This window comes from Nomascus leucogenys, chromosome 24, assembly GCF_006542625.1.
Source record: "Nomascus leucogenys isolate Asia chromosome 24, Asia_NLE_v1, whole genome shotgun sequence".
Lineage (NCBI taxonomy): Eukaryota > Metazoa > Chordata > Mammalia > Primates > Hylobatidae > Nomascus > Nomascus leucogenys.
In genome coordinates this window covers 23,139,282-23,156,623 of record NC_044404.1, presented here as the reverse complement: position 1 = coordinate 23,156,623, position 17,342 = coordinate 23,139,282, and the positions used below count along the sequence as shown (strand labels likewise).

The 17,342-nt window shown below is 45.3% G+C and overlaps 2 protein-coding genes across 10 annotated transcripts in view; one reads left to right on the top strand and one right to left on the bottom strand.

Annotated features, from left to right (window-relative positions):
• The window catches only part of LUZP1 (leucine zipper protein 1), a 93,281-nt gene extending 80,875 nt beyond the window's left edge, over window positions 1-12,406 (top strand). For 5 of the 6 annotated variants that reach the window (XM_030805841.1, XM_030805844.1, XM_030805839.1 and 2 more), the window contains 2 exons: window positions 3,889-7,079; window positions 8,332-12,406. In XM_030805841.1, the coding sequence (XP_030661701.1) occupies window positions 4,008-7,079; window positions 8,332-8,490 (3,231 nt within the window). In that variant the 5' untranslated portion in view covers window positions 3,889-4,007 and the 3' untranslated portion in view covers window positions 8,491-12,406. Of the gene's footprint in view, window positions 1-2,934; window positions 7,080-8,331 lie in introns of those variants that run through there. The other variant, XM_030805843.1, reaches the window with a different exon arrangement.
• Window positions 12,407-13,624: 1,218 nt separating this feature from the next.
• The window catches only part of KDM1A (lysine demethylase 1A), a 64,173-nt gene continuing 60,455 nt past the window's right edge, over window positions 13,625-17,342 (bottom strand). For 2 of the 4 annotated variants that reach the window (XM_030805845.1, XM_030805847.1), the window contains 3 exons: window positions 15,721-15,848; window positions 14,936-15,082; window positions 13,625-14,127 (listed from right to left, as the gene is read on the bottom strand). In XM_030805845.1, coding sequence (XP_030661705.1) covers window positions 13,942-14,127; window positions 14,936-15,082; window positions 15,721-15,848 — 461 coding nt within the window. In that variant the 3' untranslated portion in view covers window positions 13,625-13,941. The remainder of the gene's footprint in view (window positions 14,128-14,935; window positions 15,083-15,720; window positions 15,849-17,342) is intronic. The other 2 variants (XM_030805846.1, XM_030805848.1) reach the window with 1 other exon arrangement.

Below are 17,342 nucleotides of genomic sequence, written 5' to 3'. Positions count from 1 at the left end.
CCTTGGGACCTTCAATTCATTAGTTTATATTATATTTTCACTATTCTTCACCTCATTCTGTACTGAGTGAATTTAAAGTCCCTCACACACATCCTCTGCTCTCCTGTCCTTCTTTTGCTTTGTTCTGCAGTGCTTCGACCTGGTTCAGTCCAACTCTGGTTTCTCTATTCTTTCGTCTGTTCAGCCAGCTGAACAAGACTGGAGAAAAAGATAGAACTTTGTGGATTGGTTTCACTTTAAATCGTTACCAGAAATTTCAAGTGGGCCCTTACACATCTAATATACATCTCATACACATGTCCCAAATGAAACTCCTCATCTTCCTTCTCAGACTGCTCCATCTGCGGTCATCTCCATTTGAATGGATGATCATGCTGTCCCTCTACAAATTCAGCCCAGCCACCTTAGAGTCTACCTTAATTCCTATCTATCTGTCTATCTGCTTATTTATTTAGAGATAGGGTCTTGCTCTGTCACCCTGGCTGGAGTACAGTGGCACAGTCATAGCTCACTGGAACCTTAAACTCCTGGGCTTAAGCAGTCTACTTGCCTCAGCCTACCAAGTAGCTGGGACTACAGGTGTATGCGACTGTACCTTCTAATTTTATTTTATTTTACTTTTTTTTATAGAGACAGGATCTTACTGTGTTGTGCCCAGGCTGGTCTTGAACTCCACCTCAGCTTCTCAAAGTGCTGGGATTATAGATATGAGTCATTGCACTCGGCTTCTTAATTCCTTTCTTTGCCTCATGCTTCACATGTGGTCTAAGAGCAGATCTTTCAGTCGTACCTTCATACGGCCAGAATTCTGACCACTTCTCAACTGTCTTGGTCACGTGCTCTTGGAACGCATGTCCTGCCACCATCTTGATCTAGGCCATAACTATGTTTTGCCTGGATTACTGCAATAGCCTCCTATGTGGTCTTCCTGCTCCCACCCTTATCCCCTGTAGTCCATTCTACTTGCCACCTACTTAAAAGTTTCTGCTGAGAAGTGGTTCAGTTGTTATTATAGATTGTTTTTGTGTTTGGGATGTTTTTGCTTCCCCCAAAATTCGTGTTGAAACTTAACCCCCAGTGCAACAGCATTAAGAGGTAAGACCTTTAAGGAGATAATATTAGGGATCAGCACCTTTAAAAGGGCCTGAGGGAGCGAGTTCAACCCTTTTTGTTCCATTCCTTCTTTCCTGTGAGGAAACAGCATTCTAGGTGTCATCTTGGAAGCAGAGACTGGGCCCTCAGCAGACACAAACCTGCTGGTGCCTTGATCTTATATTCCCAGGCTCCAGAACTGTGAGGAAATAATTTCTGTTCTTTTTGGAGACAGAGTCTTGCTCTGTCGACCAGGCTGGAGTGCAGTGGCGTGATCTCGGCTCACTGCAGCCTCCGTCCCGTGTGTTCAAGCAATTATCCTGCCTCAGCCTCCCGAGTAGCTGGGATTATAGGTGTGCACCACCACACCTGGCTAATTTTTGTATTTTTAGTAGAGATGGGGTTTCATCATGTTGGTCAGGCTGGTCTTGAACTCCTGACCTCAAGTGATCCTCCTGCCTCAGCCTCCTAAAGTGCTGGGATTACAGGCGTGAGCCACCGCACCTGGCCAGTTTCTGTTCTTATAAATTACTACCTCAGGTATTTTATTACAGCAGCACAAACGGACTGAGACAATGGTCTTTTTTTTCTTTTTTCTTTTTAAAGATTTTCTGTTTGTGGTATATTCTTCCGTATCCTTATGATGTGTCTAGGTGCAGATTTAGTTTTCTCCTGTTGGGACATTGCTTCCTGAATGTGAGGTTCCATATCTTTAATCAACTCTTGAAAATTCTTACCTGCTAGCTCTTAAAATACTACCTGTTCCCCATTCTGTATTCTATCCTTTTGGGCTCCCTGTTAAAACTTCCTTGTTTTGGACCTTTTAAATTTTTATTTCCCCTGTCTGTTAACCTCTCTTTTACCTTTTCCATCTTTTTAACTCTGTGCTGCTTTTTGTAATTACATATCTCTCGACCACTATTTATTAATAGCTTCCTTTGCCTCTAATATGCCATTTCTCTTCTCTGTTTCTAGCTGTTGTATTTGGTTAACTTTCAGATCTTCTGATCTTTGTTGATAGCACCTTGTTCCTTTCTCCTGTTTTTTTTCATTCCTTCTTTTATGATTATAAACATTGGAATGTACTTATTGTATGGTCTCTAGCCAATAATCTTAATAACTTTGGTTCTTTTTGGTATAAACTTGCTCTGCCCAGTCAAGTAAAAGATGGATCTTTATGTGTTTTGTAATTTTTAGTTATAAGCTCAGGTTCAGCTGGACTTTAATCTGTGGGAATCCTGTGTGACCTCTGTAGAGAGTAGCTCCCTCCAGAGTACTTTTGTTTGCTCAGCTAGGTTTCCCAGGGATATTACTAGGCTGATGGCCATTTTATGTTGGTTTCTCAGGACAGATAGGTTCTAGACCACTCAGGTGGTATAAATTTGAACTCTGAATTCAAGTGAGAACAGGTCTAAGATTATAAATTCTCTAGGGATAATCCTCCTTTAACCCCTAATGGAGCCCAGGTCCTCTTATCTCCCTATATCAGGGAGGGGACTTTTTTCACTACTTATCCTGAAGCTGTAGTTCTTCAATAGTCCTTGCTTTAGATTGGGGACTGGAGTCTCGTTTTCAACTTACCACCTCTACTGGGTCCAAACTCTTATCTCTTAGACCTGCATGATTGTTAGAACCCAAACTCCTTGGTTCTGGAGATCGGCAAGACACTAAGAAGGACAACTCAGTGGTAGTTTAAACTTACTATTATTTTTCATTTAGTCTTCTTTTCCTCTGGTTTTAGCTGGAATGTCAGTTACTTTCTATGTGATCAACTATACATTTTAAGTGATTGTTACATTTTATTCAGTATTTTTAGCTGTTTTATAGTATTAGAGGTTTTCCAGGTTATCTGGTTTGCCATAGTGGTGGAAATGGAAGTCTTGTTTGCCTTTTAATTTCGTAGGACTTATTGTTCATGAAAGCTGTTTAAAATACATTTATTAATCCATTCTCCTGTTTTAAAAGTGAGAAAATTACATAAAAAAACTAAACCTTCCCCTTTCTCTGTTTCCTTGGGGTATTATTATATGTTTGGTATATATCCCCAGTGAAATGGCTTTCAAAGAAACAAACCAGTCTTCATATCAACCTTAACATCTGGGCATTTCTTTTACAGTGCCAAAGGATACATTTTGTAGAAGCTGCCTGTTGGCTGGGTCGGGCCAACTCACACCTGATTTTCACTTACAAATATACTTTTGGGAGAAGAGATGTTGAAAATGGGTGTGGAGAGATTGCTTTAGTATATTGTGAAGCTCACCATTTATAGCAAGGCAGATGGGTTAATTTGTATCACTTTTAAGTCACAATAGTTCATAAGAGATAATCTTTAAAAAAAAATCTTAGGATTGTTTATTGCTTTGTTACCAAGATCTTCCACATACTATCTCAGAACAACACTGGGGAGAAATACGGTAGACATCATTATGCCTAGTTTACCACTAAGTAAAACTGAGACTTAGTTTACATTGTTAATGACTCTCCTGAGATGATGCAGGTTGCAGATGGTAATGATGTTACTATACCCTGTCATGAGAATTGAGGTTTCTTATACCTCTTTTTGCCATGCTGCCACTGGTGACATTCTTTATTAGGGTGAAATGAGGTATCAACTCAATATCGGCCATAAAGAACCAGTGTTTTCTTGCAGGTTTATTCAAGTCATTCATTCAACAGGTTTGAGCCCCTGCTATGATCCAGGCACCAGGAACAGATAGGAGCTCTTTTCTATAACTGGAAGCTAACGTGCAGGTTTTACATTTGCTGACTGACATGCTTTCTGCTTTCCTTCTGTAGATTGATGATGGTCTCCAGCTGTCAAAGAAGATTGTGGTTGCCAAGAGAAAGGTAACCATTTCTCATCCCCTTGAGTGGAATTGGATGCCTCTAGGAGCCCACATTGGCTGGCAGTAGACATGGCCGAATTTACAAGCTACAAGGAGACGGCCTCCAGCCGCCACTTGCGGTTTAAGCTACAGAGTCTAAGCCGCCGCCTTGATGAGTTGGAGGAAGCCACAAAAAACCTCCAGAAAGCAGAGGATGAGCTCCTGGATCTCCAGGACAAGGTGATTCAGGCGGAAGGTAGCAACTCCAGCATGTTGGCGGAGATTGAAGTGCTGCGCCAGCGGGTGCTGAGAATTGAAGGCAAAGACGAGGAAATTAAGAGAGCAGAGGATCTGTGTCGTCTGATGAAGGAGAAACTTGAAGAGGAAGAAAACCTCACCCGGGAGCTGAAATCTGAGATTGAGCGGCTTCAGAAACGAATGGCTGAATTAGAGAAGCTAGAAGAGGCCTTCAGCAGGAGTAAGAATGACTGTACCCAGCTGTGTCTGAGCCTGAATGAGGAGAGAAATCTGACCAAGAAAATCTCCTCTGAGCTGGAAATGCTCAGAGTCAAAGTGAAAGAACTAGAATCTTCTGAGGACCGCCTGGATAAAACTGAGCAGAGTTTAGCGTCAGAGTTAGAAAAGCTGAAATCATTAACGCTGAGCTTTGTAAGTGAGAGAAAATACTTGAATGAAAAGGAGAAAGAAAATGAGAAATTGATAAAAGAACTCACTCAAAAACTAGAGCAGAACAAAAAAATGAACCGAGATTATACAAGGAATGCTTCTAATCTGGAAAGAAATGACCTACGGATTGAGGATGGCATCTCTTCCACACTGCCGTCCAAAGAATCAAGAAGGAAGGGTGGTCTGGACTACCTAAAGCAGGTAGAGAATGAAACAAGAAACAAATCAGAAAATGAAAAGAACCGCAATCAGGAAGACAACAAAGTCAAAGACCTTAACCAAGAGATTGAGAAACTTAAGACGCAAATCAAACACTTTGAGTCGTTGGAAGAAGAGCTTAAGAAAATGAAGGCCAAAAATAACGACCTTCAGGATAATTACCTAAGTGAACAAAATAAAAACAAATTATTAGCCAGCCAACTGGAGGAGATAAAGCTACAAATCAAGAAACAGAAAGAGTTAGAAAACGGCGAGGTAGAAGGGGAAGATGCTTTCCTGTCCAGCAAAGGCAGACATGAGAGGACTAAGTTTAGAGGCCACGGAAGTGAGGCTTCTATGTCCAAGCACACAGCGCGGGAACTGTCTCCTCAGCATAAGCGGGAACGACTCCGGAACAGGGAGTTTGCTCTCAACAATGAAAACTATTCTCTGAGCAACAGGCAGGTTTCTTCTCCCAGTTTCACCAACAGGAGGGCAGCAAAAGCTTCTCACATGGGGGTGAGTACAGACAGTGGGACTCAGGAGACAAAGAAAACTGAGGACCGATTTGTACCTGGATCCTCCCAGAGCGAAGGGAAGAAGTCTAGGGAGCAGCCCTCAGTGCTGAGTCGCTACCCCCCAGCTGCTCAGGAGCACAGTAAAGCGTGGAAGGGGACTCCCAAGCCAGGCACCGAGAGCGGACTGAAGGGAAAAGTGGAGAAGACAACACGAACGTTTAGTGACACCACCCACGGGTCTGTTCCCAGTGACCCATTGGGTAGAGCTGACAAGGCTTCTGACACCTCCTCTGAGACTGTCTTTGGCAAGCGGGGACATGTGCCTGGCAACGGAAGTCAAGTAACTCAGGCTGCAAACTCTGGCTGTTCTAAGGCCATTGGAGCTCTGGCCTCATCTCGAAGATCGTCCTCAGAAGGGCTCTCTAAAGGCAAAAAGGCTGCCAATGGCCTTGAGGCTGATACCAGTTCCCTGAATTCCAAGGCTCCTGTTTTATCGAAGTATCCTTATAGCTCTAGAAGCCAAGAGAACATCCTGCAGGGATTTTCAACCTCACATAAAGAAGGGGTTAATCAACCTGCAGCAGTCGTGATGGAAGACAGCAGTCAGCATGAAGCCTTGAGGTGTCGAGTCATCAAATCCAGTGGCAGAGAGAAGCCAGACTCAGATGATGACTTGGACATAGCATCTCTTGTTACTGCCAAGTTGGTAAATACAACCATCACTCCAGAGCCAGAGCCCAAACCACAGCCTAACTCTAGAGAAAAGGCCAAAACCCGAGGGGCACCTAGAACCTCCCTATTTGAGAATGATAAAGATGCTGGAATGGAGAATGAATCTGTGAAATCTGTCAGAGCCTCCACCAATGCCATGGAGCTCCCAGATACCAGTGGTGCTGGGGTAAAAAGCCAAAGGCCCTTTAGCCCCAGAGAGGCGTTGCGGTCGAGAGCCATCATCAAACCTGTTATTGTTGATAAGGATGTGAAAAAAATCATGGGAGGATCTGGAACAGAGACTACGTTGGAGAAACAGAAACCCGTCTCTAAACCAGGGCCAAACAAAGTGACAAGTAGCATTACTATCTATCCGTCTGACAGCAGCAGCCCCAGAGCTGCTCCGGGTGAGGCCCTGAGGGAGAGACACACATCCACCAGCAATATCCAGGTGGGGCTGGCAGAGCTCACATCAGTTAGCAACCATGTCAACTCCCCTTTTGAGCTCTCCATTCACAAACATGACATCACCCTGCAGCTTGCAGAAGCAGAGAGAATGGCAGATGGGCCCCTGAAGAACAGGCCAGAAACAGTGGTCTCTCGGAGCAGCATTATAATCAAGCCATCGGATCCTGTGGAGAGGAATAGCCATGTACCTCCAGCGGAGACAATCAGGTGGAAAAGCCATAGTGCCCCTTCAGAAGTGGGCTCCTCAGATGCCAGACATGTTACTGTGCGGAATGCCTGGAAGAGTAGGCGAGACTTCAAATCTTTAGAAGACCCCCCAACTCGAATAGGTAAAAACATGGAATCTACCAATAACAATGCCTACACCCAGAGGTCTTCCACAGACTTCTCAGAACTTGAACAGCCCAGATCCTACCTTTTTGAGCAGGGCACTCGAAGGGTAGGACCAAGTTCAGGGGATGCCCCTGAGCCCTCCTCCAGAAGGACCCAAAGTAGCCTCACTGTGTCAGAGGTGCTTACCCGTCGGAATCGGGTGGGAGACACCATCACTGTCACAGCCTGGAACCACTCAGCAAGCATGGTGAGTTCCAGCCTTTCTCTCCCCTCTCTCTTTTCTCTCTCCCTTTTCCTTCTTTGCCTTTTCCTTTTTCCCCTCTGCTCTGGCCTGTGTGATCCAGGATCTTGAGAACTGAGTAGAACTGGGTTCCTTAGAGAACTGTTGAAAAATCAGGGGGTTTCGACCTTTCTCCTAAAGAAGGTTTTTGGCAGCATGACTTTCCAAAATCCCTTTTCCAATTTGTCTTCATTTTGCTCTCATATATGAAGGTGACACAAAAAGGGAATATGTCTTCTCTTCCCTTGGTTTGCCAGAGCAGCTAAAGGAGCTCCCCGTAGGCCCTCAGAGCAACATGAAAAGCATAAGAAGCAGCTGCAGCTGATGGGGAGCTCTGGGCAACAGGAGGAGGCCTGGTGCCCTTTCTGTAGGGCACAGTGAGGGGGATCCAGGTCAGCAAGTTCTTGGCCGCCTCAGTTAGCAGATCTTCACAGCCTGCTGGCCTCTCAGGGATGAGGAGAGCCGGGGCTTACACTGGGCCTATTTTAGATAAGCTTATACCCAATTCCAAGTGACACTTTCTTTTGCCCCCCAGGCAGCTGTCTGTCTTATATCATCAGTCTGAGGGCAGGGCTGTTTCAGTATGGCTCATTACAGCTTTGATAAATCCAGAACCACCTGCCTTATGTGAGTGTGAGGGTCAGAGTGTCAGAACAGCATCTGGAGAAGCCCCGGGGAGTGTCTTTTTGATGAGAAACCTGTGATGATGAAAAGCTTCTTGGACCTGGACACAGTGCTCCCTTCTTTAAAAAAGCAGATGACTCTGTTAGCCTGAAAAGCCCTCTGACTCTTTACAGAGTACTTAACACTGGACAAAAGTACTTCACTACCCACTATCTCATTCAATCCCTTGAATATCTGCCTGAGGGCAGATATTATCCCCATTTTTCAGATGTAGAAGCTAAGGGTCAGAAACACAAAATATCTTACCCAAGGTCACCCAGCTGAATTACTGGAAGAGCTAAGACTTGAATCCAAGATTCCTGTCTCTAAATCCAATGCTCTTTCTACTCTGCTAACCTTTCTTACCCGATTTCCAAGGAATTTACATATTGGCCCATACTCAGGCAAAAGCATATTTTTGCAGTTAACTTATGGCCTGTCTGGGATATATCTGCCTCTGCTAGGTTGGAAAGGACCCACTGTGGTAGCAGGTGAGGGTGTCTTGTTCCTCACTTTACTGACCTCCACAGCTCACTTTTGTTATTTATTGGCACAGGAGGAAGAAGGGGAAGACTGTACACTCAGTGTCTACAGGCAACTGCACAACTCCCTGGATCCGTCTGAACTGCCTGGGAAGCAGGGGCTGCCAGAGCCTGGGCGAGTACGGGTTGAGGAACGATTACGGCCAACCAGGCCCTGTGCTGAGGAGAACTGAGCCTGCTGGGTGTCTGTTGTCTGCCCTCTGCTCCTGCTTCTCAGCTATTCCACCGTCCTGCCCCACGAAGGATCCAAGGCCAGTTAACCAGGCAAGACACAAGCCTTGGCTGGAAAACTGTGGTAGACCCGGGCTGTGGCTCAGGTAATTTTTGCCATTTGGCCAGAGGGAATCAGAGACTACAAGCTGGACAGTCACCCAGGCCCAACCTTCCCCAATGCACGAGTCCTCTCTCTCTCCTTGTCCCTGTCCACCAAGTAGTTGGACCATTCTCGCCCCCAAACGGGAAGATAAGGTCCCCACCACACAGCAGGAATCAAAAATTTTTCTCGGCTCCTTGGTGGGTTGTTTCTGGATCCTAGCGCAGCCTCTGTCTGTGTGGTTAATGTTCTGGTTTCTCAGTCTCCTCACTATATCCACTTCACTCCTCATTTGATTTACCAGCCATCAGCTCCATCTAGGGGGCTTTCATTTCTTTCCCCTTGGAGTTCTTTTCCTCAGACTTAAAGCAGAAAGGGGTCTGTGCTGCCTCTGAGGGATTATGAGACTACCCTTTAGGTTGAAGTTTGACCTGGCTCCTGGCTCACCAGTCTCCTGGAAGCAGAGCATGCAGATACCCTTGCGGATACCCATTGGAATGACATCATCCCTCCCCAACCCCAGCTCTCTTTGCTCACCTTTCAAAGGCACCTGGAGGTGCAAGCCTCATGCATCTCCTTTCCTGAGCACCAGTAATGCTGCTGGCATCGCCTGCTCTCTTTCCGGTGGCTAGAGACTTCAGGCTGACTTCATTGTTTCCACCTTGGGAAAATCCCTAGGCTAAGCTGGGCCTGACCCAGCATCCTCTGCCTTCTAGGAAGTGCCCAGCAAGGGGGAAAGTAGACCCAAAGTGACTCCCCTTTAAGTCACTCCACAAGCAATAGCTCCATGAGAGGCATGGACTGTGAGACTACTCCCTCCTGTTCCTCCTTCTCCATCCCCCATGGAGGAGGCATCGCACTTTACCAAGCTGACGCATTCCTACAGAAGTGGGCCCTGGATTTCTGCAAGTCGACTATCATGATGACTTCGTTGGAGGAAAGGTGATAAATACATATGCATTGAGGGCCTCAGCTTTATGTAGTTCAGAATGCAGCAAACTTTTCAGAAAGCCACGTAAATAAATTGGTTAGGTTCCTTATACCAGTCACATGGGAAAGTTGAAAAGAATTGTATATTCTTGACAGTGCTTTTCCTTTAGCATTCTGTCAATTCAAAGAAGGGACCCTCTTTCAAAGGCTACCTTTATGAAGCAGACACTATTGCCCTCAGAATGAGAGAATATTAAACTACCAGTCTGGTAAGCTGGATTTTTTCCCCCATGGCTTTACTTCCTTGCTGTGTGACCTTGGGTGAGTCATTGTCTTCTTGGAGCCTCAGTTTCCCTGTCTGTAAAATGAGTTCTTTGAAATGGATGATCTCTAAGGGCACCAAATCCGGTATTCTAAGGTTCTCCTGTTTTCACCATCTATAATAGTATGGGATGATTTTTGCTCGTGGAAGGTATCATCTGTGTGGGTTCTTCCCTCCTGCCCTCAATTGTTTTTCTGGGCCTTGTTTTTTAGTTTCCCCATGTTTTAATCTCATGGGGATGAGCTCAGGGAAGCTCCCTGGGCCTGTTTCCCAATCTGCAAAGTGTGAAGGGATTAGATCGGATGGTCTCTGAGGCTCTTTGTGGCATCAGCCTTGCCCAGTGCCACACAGCATCTCTTGGCTTTCTAGGAGTCTAGGTGTTACGGAAAGTACCCAAGTCTGTGTATCTCCTGTTCCTGTGCATCTCCTATGAATTTCCTGGCAAGAGGAAGACTCAAGACTTCCTCCAGAGGAATTTGTCTTCTCTGCCTTCACTCAGCATGGGAACCAGTGTTCATCCTGCCCTTGTCTGCATCAGATTTGGCAGTGAGGAGGCTTGGGGAGCACCTACCTTACTTTCAGGGACAGGAATCTATTGCTCATACTTCTGCTTCCTAGAGTTTTGCCAATCTAAAGGCATTGTCATGTGGCCTGCCTTTCCTCTCCACATCCCCACCTCTGATGCTCAAGATGCTATTTCCAAGGTCTCTTACTGCTGCTTCTCCTGGCTCACTGGCCAGAAACTAGCTCACTCAAGGCTGCCATCCCTCACTTGCAGCCTCCCTGCCATTCTCCTTCACTGGTTGGCAACCTTGAGAGTTCAAAGAAAATCAGCCTCTGTGGTGGTCAACTAAAGCTATTAGGAAACTAAGTCTGTGGCTCTTCTCTGCTGATGGAAACAGAAGGGTGCCAAGCCATGCCTAAAAAGATCTCGCCAATAATTCTTGTCTTTGGGTGTTGGAGCCCTGGATTCTGGTGCTATAGCTCCTGGTGCCACAGTCTGGATCTTTCCACACTTCAGCAGTACCAACATCTGCTGCTACTCAAAATGTCCTGTGGAAGAGGGACAGCTGTGATGCCCTTTTGCTGGGGCTGCCATCTTGAAATCTGAGTGCAATAGGATTTGATTGTAACAGTTATTTCAGGATATTTTGTTTCTTTAATCTGCACACTTTCTAGATAGATTTTATTTTTAAATGTCCTCAGCATTGCAGAAAATAACATTGTATAGCAAGTAAAGGCTGGAGGCTATTTCTCTGGGCTTCAAATGGCTGGTAAGGCTGGCTCTCAAATCCCAAAGTTGGGAGGCATGTTTCTGAAAAGCAACTGAGGTGTGACTGTTTGGACCCAGGCCTCATCATCAGGGGTCCTGGAGGAAGCCTCCAAGTAGAGGGGAGACCTGGTAGTTGAATACTTGTTTAATCAAGCCAAATAGTCCCACTGCCTCTGGTCAAAAAACCCACTTTTATGACAAGTTTCTTCCGCAGCTTGGCTCTTAATTTTACTGGCAGGTTTATGGTTGTTGGAGGGTTCCTAGTGAGTTGGAGGACCTGGCAATAGAGCTGCTTGGTTGGCGCAAGTGGAGCTGGCTTAGTACCAGCAGCTGATCTCTTCCACGTGCTGCTTTTTTTTTGCCACTCTGATACTAAACCAGAGAAAGCTGCAGGTGGATGAAGAAGCTGTGGCTGTTTTTTGCTTTTGGGTGGTAATGAGAGAGTCATAGTGTGGGTTAAAGGGATCTGCAGTGGGGCCAAAGATGCCACCCTACCCTCAGCTGCAGGCAAGCTTGCACATAAATAACCCCCGTCATTGGAGTGTTCGGGATGCAGGGGGTGCTATAGTGTTCTTGGACTTGTTGTCCTGGGGCAGTTTTAGTTCTTTATATTTAGTGAGTCAGTGCCAAGTGCTACCACTTCCCAATAAAGGAATGGGGACCCAGAGGCTGGGTCCCTGGCTACCTTGTTATGAGGTTTTGTTATTTCTCTGACAAGATTGCTTTGGAAAGAGCTGCTTTTAGGGATTATTTTTTGAATACCCCGAGTGGGGAACAGGGTTCTCCTCAAAGCCTCACAACCAAGATCATAGGAAAGAGGCCCTATTTTCCTGCTGCTTCCCAGCTCAGAACATATACTGAATGGAATGTATTTTTAAGAGAATAAAGTCTATTTTTTTGTATTTTAAAGATTGAGAGGGCTAAGAAAGTAGCCCTCAAATTGTTATTGCATTATAGGCCCCTTTGTTGGGGGCAGTCTGTTGGTCCACACCTACTTGCTCAGGCAGGTGCTCTGGTCTCACCCCTGCCCCTTGGAGTCTAGGTGCAGCAGCTTCTACATTCCTGCTCCAAGCATGGGACCAAGGAGGCCGGAACCTGTCGCTGGAAACCAGGGCAAAGCAGTGGCTCAGGGCTCCTTGGGTGCATGTGTATCATTGGAGCTGCCTGTCTGCATGTATCCTCTGGCGTGAATGCTCTCTGTTGGCTCTGCAGTACAATATGTAACCAATAAAGCGCCCTCGTTTCCGTATACTGTGTGCGAGTCTGTGATGCCAGTTTTGTCAGTGTCATCCCTGTGTATCTGTCTTCTATGCATTGGCGCAGCTCTAGTATATTTCATTGTATAATACTTAAAATTGGGTATTTTACCTAACCAATTACTGATACCGCCATTAACCGCCCTGACCCTGGTATGCAGATTCTTTCCATTACTGCCACGAATTCTAAGATTGGGGGGGGGAGCTTTCTCTGTTTTCATCTTCCAGTCAGATCACCAATATATATATAATGTCCCTTAACTCATAGTAAGAATAAAACCATATTTAAGGGACATTACTTGGATTTGTAGTAACAGAGTTTATCTGTCAGGAGCCCCTGGGAAGGAACCAGCATGTAACATGTTTTTATCTTATCTGGCAAAAGGGACTTTGCAGGTAAGGATTCTGGGATGAGGGACAGCATCCTAGATGATCCAGGTGGGCCTTAAATGTAATCACAGGTAGTATCCTTTCAAGAGATAGACAGACAAAAGATTTGACTACAGGAGAAGGCAATGTGATGATGGAAGCAGAAACTGGAGTTATGTGCTCTGAGGATGGAGGAAGGAGCCACGAGCCTTCCCACTCCTAGAAGCTGAAAAGAGCAAGGAAATGAACTGATCCTCCCTGCTCTGAGAGCCTCTATAATGAATGCAGCCCTGTAGACCCATTTTAGACTTTAAGCATCCAGAACTTTCGAATAGATTTGTTTTAAGAGCCACTAAGTTTGTGGCAATCTGTTAAACCAGCTGTTACCTAAGCCCTTGGGCCTATGTAGTGCGCTTCCCAAAATGTACACCACCGCCTTTAGTAGAATTGGGAAGTTTTAGCACATACCCATGGAGGGAATCAGGAATAAAGGCAGACTGGTCTCCCAAAGGCTCAGACTTTTTGTTTCAGCTCTTGTGTTTTATCTTGAAAGTGCATCCAAAGTTTCCTAATAACCATGTTCTTGGCACAACACCACACCCAACCCCCACCCAAGTGAGGAAGTCTAGTCCCACTGACCAGGAAATCCACTGCTTCTACAGGACCGCCCCCCTACCTTATCTTCTGACCTGATCAAACCATTTTTCTCTTTTATATAAACATCTTCCTTATTTAAACATGGAGAAAACACGTATTACTATTGCCATAGGATAAACTTGGCATTTCCAAAGGAGTAACGCCCCCATCTTGTATGTAACTCCAACCTAAAGGAACAAAAGAGAGGGCCAATTTTATATGAAGTTTTATTCTCAAAATATAAAAAAACCAAAAAACCACACACCAAGGGACTAAGATGTTACTTCACAGCATTCACTTGCCTCAGTCTTTATGAAGAACATAATTCCAAACTAATGGACAAGTTCCTCCCTGTGCTCTAGGTCAAAGGAGGCAAGCTCCTTTGTCAAATCAGGAGCTCCATCAGCCGATCAGGAGCCCAGATGCCAGGGTGGATTTTCTCAGTGGGATCTAGTATTGCTAGAAGAGCCTTCCTTACACGGCAGAAACAGGCACGTGGGCCTCTTCCCTTAGAATGTATCTGTCTCACATGCTTGGGGACTGCTGTGCAGGAACACCTGGTGTGGCCTGGCGGGGCAGCGTATACATGGCCCCCAAAAACTGGTCTGCAATTCTTCCTGCTTCTCGCAGCCCACTCAGGAGAGCACCATGCACTGTGGCTGGGTAGTTACGGATCGTATGTTCTCCCGCAAAGAAGAGTCGTGGAATCGGCTATTTTAGGGGAAAAAGAGAAAATTGGCAGGCTGCACATACACCTTTATTCTTGTACTTAAATTGCTAAATTCCTGTTGACCTTTTAAAGGCTGACCCCCCAATTACTATTTATTCTATCTGATAAGGGAAGAGTCTCCCTTATCAGTAGGCACTTTCCCAGAATTGACAAGTAGAAATGAGACAATAAAACTCTACCTAGCCTCAGTCCTAAAGTGATGCTTAACATGTGTTCTCATCAGTTTAGATACCCAATTCTAGAGCGTCCTTCCCTCGTGTATAACTACCTTCTGGGAGGGAGCCTCGCTACCCGGAAGCACAGGACATTTGGTGATCAGGGACACTTCAGCCTCGCAGCTCAGAGCAGGTCTGGGCTATGACACTGAGGAATTCTTACCGCTCTTTGGAGTGGGGTCTGGCATAAGGGTCTAGATGAGGACCCAGGGTTATTTCTCAGAAATGCCCTGGAAGCCCCTAGTAATTGAGACCTTACAGCAATCCTATGAGCCATTACAAAATGGAAGTGCAATTAAAAATGGTTTTGTTTTTTAGGAAGAAAACCTGAATAAGGAAAAATGTTATTTGACTTATACTCTGGACTCCTCCATTCTGAATGTAGACTGCCTAGATTTACAAAACCAAATTATGAGAAATCAGAAATGCTGCCCATCCTTTTTAACTCTGCTCTTGGTTATCTGAAAGGGTCCGAAGATAGAATGACTAAAATCTGAAAAAAAAAAAAAATCAGGGACATCATGAGATCCTGGCCTCTTCCCAAATAAGCCCAGATAGTTTGCCAGTTTCTCACCTGTGGGGCACCTGGAATCGAGGGGCCAGGAGTGATTGGCTGAGCCATTAAATCATAGTCATTTCCAGATGATCCTGCAGCAACATAGGAATAAGAGCCCCGGGCCCAGGGATCAGCACGCCAACGAGACACCACAGTTTCCTTGGGCTAAAAGAAAAACCAGGAGCAAAAGTCATTATGAGACACGAAGGACAAATCAATCCTTGAAAGGTGGAAAAGCAGTGGTGGGTGGGGATGCAAGTGAAGAGAAAGAGGGGCAACATGTGAGAGCCAGTGATCAAGTGATGAATGCCTGCTTTAAAATAGACATGGACAAAAGGACTTCAGACAGGAAGGATGCCCCTCCATGTTGCCTTCCTGTCTATGAATCCAGAGATCTACACAGGGCTTGGCCTTTATTCTCTTTTATAAATTCACAATATGCTTCCCTTCAAAGGAATCCTAAAGGGTTAAAGTATTTCAAAGAACAGGAAAAAGTACCAAGAGGTTCTCTGAAAACTTCCCGGAGATACTCACTGGAGTTTGGCCATTCTGTCTAAAATGTCAGGGATATGGTGTGACTCTAAAAGAAATGCAGCTAACAGCCTTCAGATTCCCCAGCTCTTGTTCTAGGGGGCTTTTCTGAACCCCATGCTTAGGCCATGAACTCCAAACATTAATATTCATGTAAAAGCACACACCTCAATTCTAGCTTAAACTGTCCTGACCAAGAACATGCTGCAAATACATTAAACCCTGGTTGAGTTTGAACCCTAGATTCCTCCTTGCCCCACCTACCTACTTACCTGAGGTACTGCACTGCTACCAAAAATCCCTTTGAGAATGGCCAGGCATCGGCCAACAATCACATCGTCACTTATGTTTTCCATGATACCAGCAGCTTCTCCTGCCACTAGTGCCAACAGTATTGGAGCTGCGGAAACAGAAAGGATAATTCTAGGGTTTTCCTACAGACTTTCCTCAAAAACTTCCTTATCAGGCCCCACCTTATTCCTGGTGCTCTGAAATCTAATGACAAGACACACGCAGCACCATTCAAATGCAGAGAGACACATTATGTTTCTGAAACAGCATACAGAACTCTTGTCGCCAGAAACCAGCCAGTAGGAGCCGGCAGACTAGAGAGTGAGGTAAGATTCTCAGGCACCTCACTGCTTCTAACTTGGCAAAATACAGCCAGTTCCGAAGATACAATTTCAGATCTTGCTAATAAAAGGGAATTATTAAGCATCCCTTTACTTTGGCACAGAATCCTTAACCCTGACTACCTTAGATAGCTCCATGACAATGACTACATCCCTTTTAGCCATCCCAGGCCCCTCCAAGCCCAGGACTGTCTTCAGTCACCTATATGGTGAGTAATTATGCAACAGACTTAGGTGGTAGGCACAGTACTAGAAAAGGGGGATAAAAAAATATGATATAAACTATGTACTCCAATAGAGCAACAGATGCAAAATTACACAGACAATTACTAACTTAAAAGCTATGAAGAAAAACGTAGGCTATATGGAAAAGAATAGGGGGTATTTAATTTACATTTGGGGCAGTGGAGATATGTGTGTCCTGGAAGTCTTCTTTGAAATACCGCATTTACGTCAAGACCTGAATGCTGAATAAGACAGGCTGGGAAGGAAGGGGGGTCAAGGGGGTGGGAGAAGCAGCCCCCCCAAGGCCTAGACCACAGTACATGCAGAGGCTCTGAAGCAGAAAGCAGCATGGTGCCTTCCAGGATGTGAGAACAGCTAAATGTGCCTGGAACCTGGGGATGGACAAGAAGTATGGATGAGCTAGATAATGAAGAACCTTAGCATGGGCCAAGATAAGGAGTTTGAACATTTTCCTTCAGCAGTAGAAAGTTGCTAAAAGAAGCAGGAATAGCAGTAGTAGCTATTGGTAACCGTCCAGCCAACAGGTTAAGAATGGCTTGGAGGTAGGCAATAGAAAAAAGTAAATAGGTTTGCAAGAGATTGTAAGGCTGGCACTGACAGGACTTGACAGCCTGGATGGGGAAGGGAAAAGACACGCTGCTGCTCTCAGAAAGCAATGTGCTCAGGGAGCCAAGCTCCCCCTCTGTGAAGTTAGAGGCCCTGGGGTGTGAAAGACCATTCACCATTGGGCAGTGAGGAGTAATGGAAAGAACTGGGAATGGGGAGCAAGCCAACAGTTAGCTGATGTGTCTGCACTGACAAGGCCAATGTCTTATTTTTACAGCCTTTTCTTGGAATGAGGTGGGGTACAAATATAATAAGTCTATATAGAGTTAAGTCCAATTACAAAGGAAAATAACTGAACAGGAGGTAGGAATTTCATAAATACATAGTAAGGGAAGTAATCAAAGAATCAGGGGCAAGTCAGTCTGAGAATGAGGAACGCAAGGTTCCCCTGGTAGGAAGCCTCCCTGGGC